The sequence below is a fragment of the Myotis myotis genome, unplaced genomic scaffold, assembly GCF_014108235.1.
Source record: "Myotis myotis isolate mMyoMyo1 unplaced genomic scaffold, mMyoMyo1.p scaffold_m19_p_16, whole genome shotgun sequence".
NCBI lineage: Eukaryota > Metazoa > Chordata > Mammalia > Chiroptera > Vespertilionidae > Myotis > Myotis myotis.
The window spans coordinates 23,833,944-23,853,476 of record NW_023416320.1 but is presented as its reverse complement, the minus strand read 5'-3'; the positions used below and the strand labels follow the sequence as shown (position 1 = coordinate 23,853,476).

General features: G+C 41.9%; 1 protein-coding gene across 4 annotated transcripts in view; it reads left to right on the top strand.

Moving 5' to 3' along the window:
* Positions 1-19,533, top strand: part of SAMD12 (sterile alpha motif domain containing 12) — a 349,257-nt gene that overhangs the window by 36,368 nt on the left and 293,356 nt on the right. For 2 of the 4 annotated variants that reach the window (XM_036338124.1, XM_036338125.1), the window contains exons 1-2: positions 2,083-2,234; positions 4,226-4,404. In XM_036338124.1, the coding sequence (XP_036194017.1) occupies positions 2,210-2,234; positions 4,226-4,404 (204 nt within the window). In that variant the 5' untranslated portion in view covers positions 2,083-2,209. Of the gene's footprint in view, positions 1-2,081; positions 2,235-4,225; positions 4,405-19,533 lie in introns of those variants that run through there. The other 2 variants (XM_036338126.1, XM_036338127.1) reach the window with 2 other exon arrangements.

The following is a 19,533-nucleotide window of genomic DNA, read 5'->3' as shown; positions in this document are numbered from 1 at the left end:
CTGGGAGCCAGTGACCCCTAGAAGAAGCCGTCTGACCTGACACATGGGCTGAGGAGGAGCTAGCCTCCCAAAGAAGGAAGTGGGATTCAGAGGGAGTAGAACTCTTTCTAGGAGGAAGGACCAGCTTGATCAAAAGTGAAGGATGTATTAGAGTCTGATTTGGTGGGGAGGTGATGGGGAGGGAGGACAGGAGGTCCTAGAACAGCCGTGGGCAAACTACGGATCCTGCCCGTTTGAAATGAATAAAACTAAAAAAAAAAAAAAAAAAGACCGTACCCTTTTATGTAATGATGTTTACTTTGAATTTATATTAGTTCACACAAACACTCCATCCATGCTTTTGTTCCGGCCCTCCGGTCCAGTTTAAGAACCCATTGTGGCCCTCGAGTCAAAAAGTTTGCCCAGCCCTGTCCTAGAAGCTGCCAGCAACTCAGTGGTATTGCTAAGCCATGAATCGCAAGACAGGAAGAAGTCAGGGATCAGGCCAGAGAGAAAGATTTATTTTTCTTTTCCTCATTAATGCTTAAATCCATCCCACATTAATCCCCCATCTCCCCCCATGAGCACACCATTTTTTAGTAATTACAATTTTAGTTTTATAGGTGATGGAGTGTTCAGTGTAAGTAGGCTGTTCTTTGGAGTTGGGGAAGCTCGTGCTCTCATGGGCTTTGTCCTCTTTCTACCACGGCCTGAATTAGGCATTGTGGTTGTGTCTCCAGCACCCATTTTGTTCCTGCCTTGTTGAGTAGCAGCAGTGAAGTTTTGGGGATTGCCTTTAGCTGAAGGTTGGCTGGTTTAAGGGTGATCCCATCTCTACTGAAAAGTTTCAGTTCACTAATGGGCGTGTGATTCACGAGAACAGAAGGAAGTTTGGAGGAAAGAATGACCAACCAAGCGGTTTCTTTTGCTAGATGAGAACCAGAAGCTTGTAGCTCGATGTGCCCTGAGGGGACCTAGGCTGTGGGTAAAGGTCACATTATGGATAGCAGAATGGAGAGATTTAAACATGTACATCAGAGTCCTCAATGACCCTGTTGAACTGTGAAATAGCTAACTCTGAGCTTTTGTCATTACTGAACTTCCTGTCCCAAAAGCTAATAAATTGTCTTATTATTTAATTCACTTTGGGTTTGTTCATCTGAAACTTGAAATTATCTGCATCCTACATGATACTTGATCATTGTAATCTTTAGCAGACACCTGTATGACTTTTTGTGAAAGTCTTTGAGCCTCATTTTTATCTGTGAAATGAATGTAATTATGTCTCAGTGTTTCATGAAGGTTATTTGAGATCCAGCACAAAGCCTAAGGGCGGAGCCATGGACTAATATATGTTGAGTGCCTACTACATACCACATAATAGTCTGGTCCTTAGTTTTAGGAACTTTAGGGACTAGAAGAGAAATATATGGATAATTTCATATAAAGTGGTATAAAGTGACATGCATATGGACCACTGTACAATCGGTTTCAGATCATCCAACATTTGTTGAATACTACTTATTCCAGGCACATGATCTAACATGGGGTGGAGGCAGGGGTGGGCTGAGAAAGGGGATTATGGGAAGGCATATCCGAAGAAGTGGTATTTAAACCAAAACCTGAAGGATGAGTGGGAGTCAGGTGAAGAATGGGGAAGATCATTTCAGGCAAAGAAACTTGGACAAAGTCCAGGAGGTGTGAAAGAACTTGGTGTGTTTAAGGAATGTGTGGTCAGAGTGGAGTGAACAAGGAATAACATGGTGGGAGATGAAGGTGGAAAGGGAAAAAGAGGAGAGGTAATGCAGGGCCTTGTTGGCCATGTTAAAGGTTTCTAATGTTCTAGGTACAAAAGAAAGCCATTAGAAAGATTGAAGCAGGAGAGTCTCATGATCTGGCCTCTGCGCTTTTTCAATGAGATGTCAGGGTTTGAGTAGGCAAGAGCAGTTGGGCTAGAGAAGTTGATGGGTTTGAGCAGCATTTGGGTTAGTGCTTACGGAATCTGCTGATAGATGGAAGGGATGTGAATCATGGGGAGAGTGAGGTCAAGAATGACTCTTGAGTTTCTGTGTGAGTAACTGGAGATGACTGGAAAACATGCATTGTTTTCATAGGAAAACCAAGGTTCAGTTCTGAACATGTTAATTTTATGATACCTGTGATACTTTGAAATTGGGAAGTTGAGTGACAGTGTTACTTGTGTCTGAACATCACAAGAAGACGTTCTAGGATGGAGTTGAATGTTGAAGTCACTGGTATGTTGATTTTATCAAAAGTGAAGGGAATGAGTTAAGGAGGGAATGGAAGGTGGGAGGAGGACACCTTAGCTCACTTTGTCTGGGAAGCCTTCTCTCACCTCTCAGGTGAAAAATATTTAGAAGCCTGGTAAAGAGAAAAGGAAGCCCTGACCTGGATGGGGAGCTGAGTAAAGGAAGAATTTTAAGAATCACAGAAGTTGGTTGAAGGGGGATAATGATGAGAAAGGGCAAAACTGAAGATAATTGGCTAAAATGAATTTATCAGTGAAGTAGAACCCTGAAGGGGATGGAGTGTGTTTGTGTGGTGGTGGTGGCCGGCGGGGGTGGGGGCGGGGGTGATTTAAGGTCATGGCTTTAAATCCTCTTGACACCCAGGGAAGGACTTAAAGATGGGAATTTAACTAATTTTGAAGGTTGGGGATGCAGGAAGGTGAGATAACTTCCTACTAGAAACCTCAAAATACACGTAAGCCATGTGTGTGCATATACACACCCACACACCCCACATCCCTGGTCATGCATGGGGGTCATTTAGGTAGAATGTATGGCTCCCATAACATTCCCTGCTATTTCTTTGGTAATTGTGTGTACATAGGAGGTGCTCAGTAAGAATTTATTGACTAAGTATGCCCAGGAAATGGGCTATACATTTGATTTATGGGAATATTGATGTCAGAGAACATGGAAAGATCCATAAAATTAGAAGCCATTAGACTTGACTCCCTTGTACCTTCCACTCTGCTTTTCTTGTCCATGTAGTAGTTATCACTCTGTTTTATTGATTGATTGATTGATTGATTGATTGATTGTTATTGAACTTATTGAGATGACATTGGTTAATAAAATTATATAGGTTTCAGGTTACAATTCCATAATACATCATCTGTATATTGTATTTGTGTGTTTATCACCCCATGTCAAATCTCCTTCCATCACCATTTATCCCCTCTTTACCCTCTGCTACCCTCTTTCCCTTTGGCAATCACCATACTGTTGTCTATATCTGTGAGTTTTGCTTTTTTTCCTTTGATTTATCCCTTCACCCTTCTCACCCAGCCTCTAAACCCCTCCCCTCTGACAGCTGTCAGTCTGTTCTCTGTATCCATGAGCCTGTCTTCACTTCGTTAGGTCATTTTGTTCATCAGATTCCACATATGAGTGAGATCATGTGATACTTGTCTTTCTCTGACTGGTCTATTTCACTTAGCGTAATACTCTCCAGGTCTATGCATGATGTCGAGAAAGGTAAGATTTCCTTCTTTCTTACAGCTGACTAGTATTCTATTGTGTTAATGAACCACAGCTTTTTTTATCTACTCATCTACAGATGGACACTTGGGCTGCTTCCAAATCTTGGCTATTACAAATAAGGCTGCAATAAACATAGGGGTGGATATCATCTTTTCAAATTAGTGTGTCAGGTTTTAAAATCACTAGGTCACTGTCTTTCACCTGCTTTTTCACTTAGATTGTGAGTTATCTGATGTAACAACCGTCATATATCCTGTATCCATGTTTCCAGAATCATGGGCTGACATGTAGTAACTACTTAATAAATATTTGTTGAGTGAATGCATGAGGGTGGTGGGTTTGAATGGACACTTGAAACAGAGAAGACTCAGAAGGGGGCAGAATGAGCACTTTTTCAGATAAAGGAAGAGCTATCAGCTAACCTGCAAGGGTTGAAATAATTAACGAAGGTGCCTGATTTGGTATTCTGGTGTGCAGTGTGATGATCAGTAACTTGCTGAAGGTCCAACAACTTGGAACTGATGGTTTCTGGATTTGCACTTTTGTCTTTCTGACTTCAGGGTTTCCCACCCAACAACACTCCTTCCTCCCCAAATTTCTTCCCATAGTTACCAGACCACCGCTCAACTCGCTGCAGCCTTGTCTCTTCCCACTTAGGCCAGCTGAAATATTGTCTGCCCCAGACACCACCTTCACATGATTTGTTTTCTGAATTATAATTTTTCCCTCTTGCCTAGCTCTCCACTGCGGTTTGAATCCACGGGGTATTGATCATCCTGCTCATACTGAAGGCATTAAACTGCAAATTGAAGGTGAAGGTGTTGAGTCTCAACCCATTAAAAACAAACATTTCCAGAAGGTGCTTGACCAAAAAGGAACCCCTAAGCGACTGCAGGCAGAAGCTGAGACGGCTAAGGTAAGCAATAACCCGATACATTAAGGAGACTCTGAAACTGCAGCGTTGCTGCTCTGTGGTCAAGCCACAAAGAACTGATGGTGCTCTCACTAATCACAATTGTCCCTTCAGTTTAACGAACACTGCTTCTGGATTATAATAATCATAAATGAAAATATTGACTGCTTCCCCATTGGGGTGAAATCAAAACAGAGTTGTGGTCAGTCTCATAGCATGAGATTCTGAGTATGGTAGAGAATGGGCTATAGTGAAGACCGCCTTGAACTTAAAGCTGAAAGATTCGTTTGCCAGGCTCAGATTTATCATTTTATGATGTTGGGCAAGTCCTGTGACTTTCCAAGCCTCAGAGTCTTTATCTATAAAGAGTGTATCATAAAAGCTGCCTCCCTCATCAGGTTGAGCAGATGAAATAATACAGTGTGTCTGAAAGTATTTTGAAAAAGGCCCAGTTGGCTGCATGAATATTGAGGGATTTTTGCTGACAAGCACTGTTAATAACTGACATTGGAAAATAATTTTTACTTGATGGGGTGAGGGAGACTTATGCGGATTTAGCTTAGTCCACTTGTACTTCTGTAACAAAACACTTTGACTGGATGGCTTATAAACAATTAAAATTTATTTCTCACAGTTTTGGAGACTGGAAAGTTTAAGATCAAGGTGCCACCTGTTTCAGTGTCTGGTGAGGGCCCACTTCCTGGTTAATAGATAGCTGTCATCTTATTGTGTCCTCACATGGTGGAAAGGGACATGGAGCTGCCTGGGGTCTCTTTTGTAAAGGCACAAACCCATTCATGGGGGGCCCCACCCTTGTTATCTAAGCACTTACCAAAGGCCCCACCTCCTAATACCATCACATTGGCAGGTAGGTTTGACATGGATTTTAGGGGAATGCAGACATTCATTCTCTAGCAGTCTTTATGTGGGAACATGAGTGTGGTAATATTTAAAGTGGGGAAGGGACGAGAAGGGCAGGTTACTGCACAGCACGTATAGCATGTTCCTGTTGATGTAAAAATGCCTTTCACTGCATAAGGGCATCACTGAGTCTGGAAGAGTTTACTCCACAATTTGAGCAGCAGTTTATATCTGGAATTGAGATTATGGAGAAAACGTTTTGAGTTTTTTTTCCCCCCTTAAAAAATTCATTCTTTTAGCCCTAACCGGTTTGGCTCAGTGGATAGAGTGCCTGCCTGAGGACTGAAGGGTCCCAGGTTCGATTCCGGTCAAGGGCATGTGCCTTGGTTGCGGGCACATCCCCAGTGGGAGGTGTGCAGGAGGCAGCTGATCGGTGTTTCTCTCTCATGGATGTTTCTAACTCTCTATCACTCTCCCTTCCTCTCTGTAAAAAAATCAATAAAATATATTTTTAAAAAAATGCATTCTTTTAAGAATGGTATTTATTTAATGGTATTTATTTACAGATTGCCCTATTAACTTAGTAGCTCAACTATGGCTTTTCCTGTTTGGTGGGTCATATTCTGCCTTTTACGGTGCTGTATTTCCTCCCATGGCTTCATATTCTTGCTGGTACGTTATTGGCCAAGGGAGAAAGTTATCTTGGGGACTCTGAATGGTGGGTGAAAGCCATTTGATTAGGTGTCTTTTGGTATTTGTGCTGCTGAAGCGAGCACTGATGAGGCGTTTTATGCCTGTCTCTTCCTGAATCTTTTGGGATGGAACATCTTTGACCAGGTGTTACATTATGTTTCAATTTGACATTCTGTCTCTTGGCTACTGACTGACTATGCAAATCAGGTTCCTTCCTTTGCACTTTCCCATTTGCAGGCTTCACACTGGGAACTTGGTCCCCACTCCCTACCATGCCTGTAGGCTCTGACATTGAGTCTAGCCATGTTGGGCTTTGAAACCAATCAATCCTTAGCATGTCAACTGTTCCAACCGGCACAGTGAGCTTTGTGCCTTCTCACTGCTGTGCTTTCCTGGTGTCTAGAGATTTCTCTTCCTTGATTTTAAGCATGGTATTACATACATTAAAAATATTTTGTAAGTATCTTTTAAGTTTTGAGAGCCTCAGGGAGGGTTTGTAGCTTGAGCTTAATCTAGCATCTTGATCTTGAAACTTGTATTACTTTCAACACTTAAAAATGTATCCCTCTATATCTACAGGGTGAAACAAAAATAGGTTAACAGTTTTTCATATGGAAAATAATATAATAATTAATAAGTAATAATACAAGAATAAATTCTGTGTTTTGTGTACTCACAACTGTAAACCTTCTTTTGCCCCACCTTGTATATCCATTTTGGGAAGAATCACCCTTTTTGTCTCTCTCTTAGAATGTGGCTTTGGCTTCAGTTCCTCAAAAGGCTAGAATCCTAATTCTGGAAGGAGGTTGTCTGTACCACAAGCTGCCTCCAGCTCTCATAGACCAAAGGCAAAGCAATGGAGAACCAAGCTCACTTTTAAGCCTTTCAATCTAGTTGGGGGAAGAAATGGATCCAATTGAAATGCTGATATGCAAAGGTTATTTGCCAATATAAGTCCTAAATGCCTATGAGCACTTGGGAATCCAGAGAGCGTGTGCGCCATTCCACAAGTTCTAGATGCAAAACTGTGTTAACTTAGCTTTCAGGTGGGTACAAGGCAAGAGAGAGAGGAGGTAAAGCAGGTTCATCTAATTGGGAGGCACAGAAGTTATGAAGGTACAGCTTCCCACCCAGGGGCATGTACAACTACCCCAGATGAGAGCCAAAGTAGGAATGAGTCTCCTTGACACAGAGAAGGCACAGCCTCTGTTTTCCATCAATCTCTATTTATCTTTCCAGTCATGGAGGCCTGAAGGCAACTCACAGCTCCCAAAAGACCAGATGTAGTTCCAAAGAACTAGCCCTGTGATAGACTGAGGTCCTTCTTGGATTGGCCAGGCCTGAGGTTAATGAGCCCTTTCCTCACAGAGGAAGTAGGGATGGGGCTTGCAGTAAAGGTAGAACTTGATCTGTGTTGTGAAATATGGATACAGTTCAAATACACAGCAACAGGAATGGAAGGTGCGCTTAGCAATGAAGCCTAAATACCTTGAGCTGGGGTGTGGCAGCAGACATCCTCAGTTGTGCTCAGCAGTCAAGGTTCCTGTTGTAGAAACAGGATGGAACAGTATGTTGGAGCCAAGTTGTATGGGATGTGAATGCTAGAATGAGGAACATGGATTTATTTTCTACCAAAACAGGGCACTGTCCAATATGGAAGCCACTAGCCACGTGTGGCTAGTTAATTGTATTAAAATAGAATAAAATGAAAAAGTGAATTTCCTTGGTCATCCTAGCCAAATTTCAAGTGGTCAGTTGCCACATGTGTCTCGGGGCTACTGTTTTGGATAGCATAGACAGGGAACATCACAGAAAGTTCTGGACAGCGCTGTTCTGACCTGTGGGAAGCCATTGATGGTCTCTGGTATGGGAGCAAGATGAAAAAAGGAAAATGGTGTGGTGTTAACATTCTCCCTGACCCTTGTCCTTGGTCCTTGGAGGACATGTGCCTCAGGCATAAGAAAAATGCCAAAGTAAGAGTCTGCTTTGAAAGTGATATTTCTAAATGCTCTAAAGGCTGGAATTGGAGTTTCCACAGCAATTTGGAAGGTGACTATCATCAGGAAGTACCCTGGTGGTTCCTCAGCTTGGAATGCTGGGATCTGTCCTTATACATGGCCTAAAGACAGTCTTGGGAAGTTAGAAAATCTAGACTTCTAGATTTGATTTTCTTTGTTCTCACAAGGAAACTTACCCTTTCTATGTTTTTATCTGTAAAATACAAGTTTCATAAGGTTACACCTTTTTTTTCCCCTTGCGAGCAATTTGCCAGAGCCTGTAAAGTGGTGAGTCAGAATGACAGTCAAGAGTCTCCCTGGCTTTTTGAGGGTGGCTTTTGAATGTCCCTTGTATATGTGAGACTGCCCCATACTTTTTGTTTATAAAATTTGTATCCCAGTTTTATTGCTGAGAAAATAAGGAATTTAGATGCCTTGCTTAGTTTCTCATTAACAACTAGAGGAAGATGAATTTCAGATCAGAATCTAAGTCTCATGACTCCAAATCCAGGCATTTCTCGTTCCCTTAACATTAAATGTACAAATGATTTATTTATTTGAAAAGAAAATGTAAGCTGTTCTCCTGAGAATCTGGCCTACTAGGCAAAGAACAGGTTAGAACGCTGCGTGTCGCCTTTCTAACTCGAAGAGAAACACGGAAAATCGTGATTGCTGTATTATATAATGGAGAAGCCATGCCAGCATCTGAAACAGTGAATAATGGCCCGTGTTTGGCTTTGGGATGCATCATGCAAATCTTTGGCAGCAGATGGCCTTTTCTCATTAGGCTAATATTAGATTTAGTTTGTATTCATTTGGCACAGAGTTAAAGGAGCCGGCCTGGAACCTGGTGCTGGAGGCAGGAGGAGGAGAAAGCCTGGTGCTTTGGATAAGCCACAGGCCGATAAATGCGAGTTGACTGGAGGGCAGCTTGTAACAATGAGCAGGAAGCATTACTCTGGGATTTGAACAGAAAGCTAAAAGAATTTTGACTTGGGTTAAAAGATGAAGGGTGGGTTGTACTTAACCTTGATCAAATTACATTGCTCAGCTGTATCTGAGAAGGTCTGTGGCACTTTGGGGATAGAATGATCTAATTCTTGGCTATCTGTGTTGCTTGGCTCAGGGCGCAAGTGTCTCTCCAAATGAAGCTGCCAACCCAATATAATGTCACTAATGATATGAAAGGACATAATGCACGGGTAACATAATGAGCACACACTTTGTTAGGAATTGTCAGAAGGGTCAGGACAAGTAAGGCAAGACCAAATGACATCATCCTATGTGAATGCCAAGGCCCCAGTACACATACGCTGGGCACTTGGGAAGATCTCAGCGAAAATTACAGCAAACCCATGTTTGAGAAGGTAAGCATTTATTACTAAAGAGTTGAGCTCTGGAAAGGGTTTCAATAATAGGGTGTATTTGAGCCATAGTTTCGTGGTATAGTCAACAAAGAAAGGAACTTTAGCATTCTTCTGACCTTTTATAATTTGTTTTATAGATAAGTGCACTGAGACTAAGATGAGATGAAATGGCTTTTCCAAGATCTTGACACCTAGAGCTTAGTTCTTCTAACTCATGGCTAGCGCTTTCCACTCTATTATGCAGTCAAATCTATACAAAACAACAAGTGTTTGAAGCCATTTGGTTAATTCGACTTTTCTGGTGAATTAAGACTGAGGTGTATGCCACTTAAGGATGCAAAATGGATAGTGGGCCCTAGCCAGTTTGGCTCAGAGGATAGAGCATTGGCTTGTGGACCAAAGGGTCCCGGGTTCAATTCCAGTCAAGGGCATATACCTTGTTTGCAGGCTCCTCCCCACCCGGGCCCTGGTCCCGGCATATGCAGGAGGCAACCAATCGATGTTTCTCTTACATCGATGTGTTTCTCTGTCTTTTCTTCTCTCTTCCACTCTCTCTAAAAGATCAATGGAAAAATATCCTCGAGTGAGGATTAACAAAAACAGACAAACAACAACAACAAAAATGGAAAGTGGTTGGTGTTCAAGGAAATGGAGCCCCTAACAGTGGGTGGATCAGAGCACAGGTACAATTCCATTGACAGTTTTGACACCTCAAAGACAGGCCTCCGGAGAAAAGGGCATTTGAGTTCTAGGGAAGGCTTATCTGGCAGCACTCTGCCCAAATGCTTCCCCAGCCCGAAACTCTGAAGATCAGTAGGGAAACCTTCCAACCATGTGGCAGCAGTTAAAGAGGCATTCCAGTCAGAAGTGATTGAGATATTGCAGGATTGCATGTGTCTCTATAAAGACATAGGCAGCTTGTACCTAAGAGACAGACACGACAGCAGTGAGCTTAGTCTGTCCTTGGGATGAAAAGATTCCCAGTCCGTGATGAGTGATTCTAGGTATCTATCTACAAGCCCTGGTCAACCAAGCCAAGTGAAGAACTCAAGGAGCAGATAAAGCCAGAACCGTGAGGCAGAGTAAGGTAATAGCCAAGGGTGGCGGAAGAAAGTGGGTTTTGGCCTTTGCCTACACCAGCAGTTCTCAACCTGTGGGTCGCGACCCCTTTGGGGGGGTCGAACGACCCTTTCACAGGGGTTGCCTAAGACTATTGGAAAACACATATATAATTACATATTGTTTTTGTGATTAATCACTATGCTTTAATTATGTTCAATTTGTAACAATGAAATTGGGGGTCACCACAACATGAGGAACTGTATTAAAGGGTTGTGGCGTTAGGGAGGTTGAGAACCACTGGCCTTCACCAAGCATGTCAAACTCATGGCCCAGCCCACAATGAATTTTTTTTCTTTTTTTTTTTAAATATATTTTATTGATTTTTTACAGAGAGGAAGAAGGGAGATGGATAGAGAGTTAGAAACATCTATGAGAGAGAAACATCGATCAGCTGCCTCCTGCACATCTCCTACTGGGGATGTGCCCGCAACCCAGGTACATGCCCTTGACCGGAATCGAACCTGGGACCTTTCAGTCACAAGCCGACGCTCTATCCACTGAGCCAAACTGGTTTCGGTAACACAATGAATATTTTTGTGGCCCAGCCAATATAACGGTATGTAAGAAATATTTTAATAAAAATTTCGTAATTTAATTTTTACAATATCTTGTTATACATAATTATTAATAATGAACTACAATGTTCGCTAATGACTGATTACTATAATCGTGTTGCGTTCATTTTCCTTATGCGCCTTAAGTGCAGCCACACCATTTCTCTCCACTAATACCAGCAGCGAATATTTTAGCAGCCGATTGCCACATCATTAGTCTTGTACTGGCTTGTTTGGTGTGCGCAACAGGAAATATTTCGCTTTCAGAGAACAAGAAAAATAGGTTTATTTGCGTTATGCTTTTTAATGTGTGCAGTTTTTCAGTGTCTGGTAAGTTACTGTTCAAGAAAAAAATATTAATTTTTATTAAAATGTTCTATTATTTTATGTTAATGATTACTCATTTATTTCAGCTCTTTGTATTCAGCATGTCTTTATCAAAATAAACCTGTTTCTATGAAAATTGAAGCTTTTTTTTTTTTTTTTGCGGCCCACATAAACTTAAACCTTGTTTATTTGGCCCATGTTAGCCTTTGAGTTTGACATGTTTGGCCTACACCAATAGCTAGAGGGCTGATGACAGTTCCTGGTGAGAGCATTATAGCTAAATAAATAGTCATCATCTCAAAACATGCAGTTTCCACACACACTAAAAGATCTTCTTTATAAAATGAACATTGTTTAGTAAGGTTTTCAAGTAAGTCTTTGCCTTGCTTTTCCCCAAGTAGTTGCTATTGAACTGTGACTACTTGGACTCAGGTGTCCCCTTAGAACAGATTTGCAGAGATTTTCGGTAAAAAGGCAGATGGTAAATGGCTCTACATAGTGGGTGTCACTATTCCCACATGACTTCGAGGAAGTAGATGCATTTCACTGAGATAGTAAGCAGTGAATCTGTGACTTTGATGCGTGTCTGCATATCTTCACTATTCTGCATCACCTCTGCTGTGTCTCAGCTGATGGGAAGTCTAGACAGCTTGACTTTAGATGCTGCACACCCAGTGCTAGGGAGAATTGTGGGGAGGGCTGGGAGGCGGGAGGGGTACTTCAAATCATTGTAAAGGAACACCCTACCTTCTTTTCTTCTCTGTGAATACACACATATCCATAGCTTATGGTCTAATTGGGTTTAAGTTGCCAAGAGTTTATGACTGCAAAGGAAAAACAAAACAAAACATGGTCATGAGTAATAAATCATTTAAAATTGCCCTGGTATCACTCATATATTGAGAAAGAAAAAGATTTTGTAATATTGATTGAACTGGAAAAAGATTATTCCATCATGAACAAATATCCAAATGGTAATTCTTTTGTTCTTCTTGGATTATTCATCAGCAGGTCATGTTGGTTCATTCTACCCCCACTGTGTATTCTGGAATCTATTCACATTCACGGACATCACGTGGGTCCATCTCACCATCTCTTCTCCCACAGACCTCATCAGTAGCCTCTTACCTGGCTTCCACCTCACTCTTCCCCTCCTGTGATCCATTCTACACACAATAATCTTGAATCAGAGGATGCTATTCACCTGCTTAGTGTTCTTGATGGTTTTTCAGGCTCTAAAAGTAAACTCCAGATCTATTATCACAATTGTGAAGAACCCATGACATTTGGGCCCTGCTTACCTTCCCAGCCTTGCCTCATACCAGGCTCTCTTTTCATTGTCCGAACTCCAGACATACTTGCCTTTCTGTTTCTTGAATACACCAAGGTCATTCTCTCTTGAGAGCACTGGCAAATTCCCATGATCTCACCCCATTTCCTTGAAGTCAAAAACTTGAGGGAAATGGAAAGCAACAGCTTTTCCTTACATGATGAGGATCAAACCACCAAGTACCAATCAAACATTATTTCCAGGGCTGTATGAATTAGAAATAGTTTTCAGATGTCACTTTCACACATAACCCTAGATATATGCTATCATAGCTTGGGCTGCTGTACAACATACCATAGACTGCATGGCTTAAACAACAGAAGTATAGTTCCCACAGTTCTAGGAGGCTGGGAAGTCCAAGATCAAGGTACCAGCCCATTTGTTTCAGGTGATGGCCCTCTTCCTACAGATGGTTACCTCTGGCTTTGTCCTCATATAGTGGTGAGAGATTGAGCTTGGTTCTCTTCCTCATCTTAAAAGGGCACTAATCATATCATGGAGAACCCACCCTCGTGACTTCCTCTCATCTTAATTATCTTCCAAAGACCCCATCTCCAAATACTATCACATTCAACATATGAATCTCTGGGGGCACAAACAGTCCATAAAATATACCAAATACGTATTTTGGCCAAACGGCTGAGCGTTAAATCACCGTTAGGCTGAAGTTCAATATCATCATCATATACTGAAAGTCTGGCCTACAAGAATACACCTGTAATATTAATAAGGATGCCTACTTATTAAAACAATTAAAATTATACCAGTCAGATTTTTTAATGGCATTATAGTGCAGTGGTAATAACCTCTCAGAGCTGTCAGTTCCTGTGGTTTTTATATTGTATGTTTACCATGTTAAAAATATGCTCTCTGTCAACTGAGGTCAGCGAAGGAGCAACAGATGTATTTTGTCAAACTGCCACTACAGGGTCATGCTAATGGTGATATCCCACACCCTGCCACCCACCCTCCCAAAGTCATGAAGTCTTCTTCCTCTCTAATAATAACTAAAATAAAGACTTCAACTCTTGAACTTGCCATCTTGATTCCAAAGTCATGATTCAATTCTATTGAAGCAATCCCATAAATTAAAGCTTTGGGCTATACCGAAACCAGATGCTTTTAACAATTCTCAAAATCAAGCTAAATTTTGCTGCCCTATCTTGTGATTTCCTTCTTTGTTTTAAAGCAATGCTTTCACAGTATTAAATGGAAAACATGATTCTCACTTCAGCAGCCAGAATGACCTTGTTAACGTGCGAGCCAGATCATGTTGTTCCTCTGCTCAGACTCCTCTAATCACGCCCCATTTTCCTCAAATGAAAAGCCAAAATCCTTCCAATGCCCTACCAGGATCTGCTCTCCTGGCGAGTCACACATGTCCTCTGCTATAGTCTTCCATGCTCAGGCTGCTCCAGGATTAAAACTAGGTATCATACCACCTCAGAGCCTTTGCACTGGCTGTTCCCTCTGCCTGCATTTCCCTTTCCTCAGGATGCACAAGGGGCACTCCATCTTCTTCAAATCTTTCCTCAGTGAGGCTTACGTGGACTATACTGTTTAAATAATGGCATCTTCCCCAGTGCATCTGATCCCCTGACTTGTTCTGTTATTCTCCTCTCCAATCCCCCAAAACCACTGACCACTTTCTAACGGTATATTATTTCCTTGTTATATTTATTATCGTGTTATGCCCTCATCCACTAGATTGTAAACTCCACAAGGACTGGAACCTGCTGTGTTTAATGATGTATCCTTAAGACTCAAACCATGCCTTATACCTTGTAGAGGCTCAACTCTTTGTTTAAATGAAATCTTGTAATAATCAGTATGCATGTAATCTTCATCTAGCCAGTGGACTTAGTATATAAAGCAAACCAGGATAATTTCACTCTCTAAGTTACATCTACAATGCCCACTTTTCTTGGAAAGGGAATTTTTATATAGTGACAGGAAACCCAGAGGACATCCCTATTTGTGTTACTAATAGTTCTACAATGATCAGATAAGTAAATAACCTGTGTGCTCAAATAATCATTAATTGCACCCAACTTCAGGGTTGCCAAAAATATAGTTGAAAGGCATTTGGCTCCTTGGACTGCCAGAAACCAAGGTTGAAGCCAAATCCTAATAGCCGATTTTTGGCCCAGTGCCACAACCAAAGCTGAGCTTCAGTGCCTCCTCGTTCTTTATGTGATCACTCTGTTTAATTTTAAATGTTCACATGTCTAACTTGCACATTGTGTAATCTGCTTTTTGGGGAAATCTGATACCAGCCTTTTTCCATGTTGTACTAAATAGAAAAAGAATGGTTAGCCGTACACATGCCCAGATAATAGAAACCTCTTGGGTCAGTAACAGGCCAGAACTGTAACAAAAGGAAGAAAGGGAGGCATCAAAACTTGGATTTGTTATCAAGCAGAATGTTTTGGTCGAGGATATGTGATTTGACTGTTTTGCTTTATCTTCAAAATACATAGTAAAAAGTCGTGCTCTGCCGCTATATCATCTGGTGCTAATTTCTTGACTTATCTCTGCCTCAATGTCTCTCTGTCCAGTAGGGAGTAATCACAGTATCTACTACATTGGATGATGTTAGGATGATTGGAGAGCATACTAGTATACATGACATGCTTAAAACAGCTCTTGGCATATAGTAGGCACAATATAAGTTTCCTACTATGGTTATTCTTAATATCATAATTACCCTCAGAAAACATTTTGGCAAGATAGAGAAAAGAATATTCTATCCCTCCCTCCCTGTCTCCCTCTCCCTTCCTCTCTCTCTCTCTCTCTAAAAAAAAAAAAAAAAAAAAAAAAATCAATAAAAGAACATACTTTAAATGTGAAAAATGCAGTCATGCCAAAAGCTGGGAACAAGAACACTTCACAGACTGAGTCAGCTTGCGCCCAGACCCTGCAGTAGGGAAGACTACATCCTGCTTAGGAAGAACAGAAAGAAGACCACAGTGGCACGTTTAGACATGGCTCAGGATGGCAGTGCAGAGCTATGTGATTTTTTTCTGAATTCTATAATTAGCACAATGGAAAACCAATGAAGGGTATTAGATCGGGGAGGGACTTACAACGAGAAGAGTCCAGTGGTTCTTCAGAGAGTTGATTAGAAGCTAGTGAGAGTAGAAACAGGAGATTAGGAAGTGACTTGGTGTTTCTGGAGTTGTGAAGTCATGGTAGCTAAGTATAGAATTCAGAAAAGATCGCATAGCTCTGCACTGTCATCCTGAGCCATGTCTAAAGGTGCCACAATGGTCTTCTTTCTGTTTTTCCTAAGCAGGATGTAGTATTCTCTACTGCAGGGTCTTGGTATAAGCTGACTCAGTCCATGGTAGCTTGGGCTAGGCACAGAACAGTTAATAGAAATGGAGAGAAATGGCCATATTTGAAGTTTATTGTGAAGCCCTGGTAAGATGTTATGAGGTATAACCAATGAAACAAAGGGAGGAATCAAGGTATGACTCCTGAGTTTCCAGTTTAAGCAGTTAACTGAATGTTAGTGAAATAGGGGAAACTTGACGGTGTTAATAGGGGAAGCTTTGGGGCAGAATCAGAAGTTTCATGTTAATTTCATGGTTTTTGAGTTCCATCCAGGAGAAGATGTCAAGTGGGCCATGAAACTTGTGATCTAGGTTTTCAAGGGAGGTCTGTCTCAGTTACAGATACAGATTAGAGGTCACACCTGCCACTCTGGGGGTGGTGTGTGAGGTAGACAAGGAGTGTAGAAGTCAAGGAATGTTCATTGATTCTTACCTCTAGGAAATGGTAGCCATTTGGTTTCCCTGCCTTTGTTGCTGCTACTTCTTGATTCTTGTTACCCTTGCCTTGTCATCGTTGGACTTTGATAAGCCTGAGGAATAGACATCAGATTGAAGGATATTGACACAGCATGAAAGCAATTAGATAGAAATATCTCATCCTCATTTTTTTCTTTTCAGCCTAATTTTTGGCATCCACTCTCCCATCATGCTCACCCACTGTGAACTGTTTTACACATCCAGTGAAAAGAGGCCGGTGCATTTCATGGACAGTCAGAAAAGGGAAAGAGAAGCTGGTACCATCTTTTGGATTTAAACTTACTAACTTTTTATAGGGATGTGAGGCTGTATTCACTGTCATGGCAGATGTCACAGTGTTCACTCTTTTCCTCCAGAGCTCATGGAGAAATGCACTTCCCAATCTCCCAGACTGTTTAGACAATGGCCTGTGACAGAGAGTGCCATGCTGCGCTGGTGGGCTAGGAGCTTTGGTGCTCACTTCCAACTCCTTCTGGGAAGTGTGTTGGCTACAGGTTCAGGTGGCAGTGCAGAAAGTCAAAGGGACTTTGATCCCCAAGTCATCAGGTGGAGGACAGCTGCCCAAGAGCTAAGCACAGACTTTGTATACGTCAGAAATAAACTTTTGTTATTTTTTGCTCATTTTGGTTCTCTGTTTTTAAGACTTTGAGGGGTGTTTGTTCGTAAAAACCTAGTCTAATCCAGGCAGCATCTTGAAATGATACAGTAATGCTTGCTCAAAACCCAAGCTGCCCACAAACAGGCATCTTGCTGAACATCAGGCCAGGTGCAACCCCCAGCAAAAAATGGGTTTGCTAAACTGTCGCCCTAAAGTCAGTATTGATTGTGACTCTCTTTTGAATAGGTGTAGACTGTCAGAGCTCTCTTTACTCTGAATTACTGAACTGCCAAAATGAAAATCACTATTTGAAGATGTGAAGAAGCTTTCTCCTGGGTCTTTGTGATTGTTACCCATGTCAGGGCATTCTGGGGCACGCCTCTTCCTAGTGCCTCATTTTGTGTTTGTCTGAAATTCACAGCAATTAGCTGCCATTTCCATCTCACTTCGATGCTGTGATTTCCTTTCATGTGACACATGCTTTTTTCTAGAGTGTATCACACAAGCTCAGCACGTGTAACTGGTCTAATTGTTGGGCTTAAAAGTTAGAGGTGAATGTTGTTTTCTTTTCTGGTGTCGTGTGTGTGTGTGTGTGTGTGTGTGTGTGTGTGTGTGTGTGGTTTAATCCACTTAAGCAATTATTTCGTTCTGCAGAAGCTGACCTGTTTTGCTCTCCTGAATGCAAATCTGGGCTACACATCTTACCATGTACACATCGACTTTCTGAGACACCAGTGCTTCTCCTTGAATGACCCTTTTCCCTCTAGGGCAGTGGTTCTCAACCTTGGCTGCACATTGAATCACCTGGGAATCTTTTTAAAACCACTGCTCTAGGGCTTACTTGGCTAATATTTATCAACAACATCTGGGCTTGAGTGCAGTGAAGTTACAGCAGTGCTTATCAGTGCACATCTGCAGGTCGTGGAAGTTGCTAGCCAGCTCCTCCATCTCATTGAGGATGGCCCTATGGAGCCCTGAGATTGGCCGCTATTTCTCAGGAAGCAGAAGGCTTGTGTGCCTTGATGAAAACTCATGGACAACATAAGGGAAAGGAGCCATTACAATTGGAATGGACATTAGGAATGATCTGTTCCAGCTTTCTCATTTTACTGGTGAGAAAACTGATGGACAAAGACGTAAAATAACTTGTAGAAGCCTATAAGAAAGCAATTACAGAGATGCAGACAGGACTCCGACTTTTGATGCTCCATCCTGGCTTTTCTTTCTTGATACTTTATTCAATATTTAATCCAGGATGTTTATGGGGGGAAAGGTTTCTTTGTGCATAGATGCTTTCTTTCTTTTTTTTTAATCCGCACTTTAGGAAGTGGTTTAGAGAAAGGGAGGGGGGGGGGGGGGGGAGAGAGAGAGAGAGAGAGAGAGAGAGAGAGAGAGAGAGAGAGAGAGAGAGAGAGGAGAGAGATATCAGTAGCCTTTCTGTTAGCTCCCCGAATGGGGATCCAACACACAACCCAGGTATGTGCACTGACCAGGAATCCAACTGGCAACCTTTTGGTGCATAGGACGATGCTCAACAAAATGAGCTTGCGGGCCGGGTGTTCATAGATTATATCTTAAATTTTCTTTCAGGGAAGAAAAATATGAGAAAAGTCATGTTGTGCTTGGTTGGTTATTTTCAGCATTTTCAGGGTGTGTGCACCTTCCTCCTGGAGAAAGTCTCTTTAGAGCCAATGCTGGTTAGGGCAGGGCAGGCTTTGCTTTAGCCTTATGCTCTGGGCAGGTACAGGGATGGACGCTGGTAAGTATGGAATGAAAGGGGATGGCAACTCCAGCTGCTGCTAACAGTGACTCCCAGGCCCATGCATGTATTTCCACTCACTCTTTTAAAAATATATATGTAATATTTAGTGCATACAGTAGCATATAAAATGTGCGTATGGCTAACAGTAAAAGTAACACTGGTGAATCCACCACCAAACTTATGAAAGTCTGCTTCCTTTTAAACTCATCCTCTCTTGTGTTTTCTGGAAATGGCTCGCTTAGCTACATCCTTTTTTTTTCTTTTTTGCATTTTCTCATCCTATAAAATGTGACTGAGGAGATATAAGTGTCTTGTCTCTTTAAGACAATGATAATTACAACACTATTTTTTATTTTTAAACTGTACTCCTCAACTATAGTGATTTTCAAAACTGCCATCAGCCCGAGTTTGGTCTTTTTTTTTACCATTTCCTTCCGTGGCAGTGCGTAGGCAGATGTCTCCCGAGGCCGACTTCGTTTCTGCTGCCTGGTGGACAGTCCACTGGGACTCACTGCAGGCACGTCAAAGGCCACATCCAAAGGAGCATCCCCAGGGAAAGGTGCCTCCCTTCGTAAGCAGCTTGTAAGCTTTTGACACAGAAACCAAGGAGGAAAAACCTAGTGTTTATTGCAGCGGTTCTCAACCTGTGGGTCACAACCCCTTTGGGGGTCGAACGACCCTTTCACAGGGGTCGCCTAAGACCATCGGA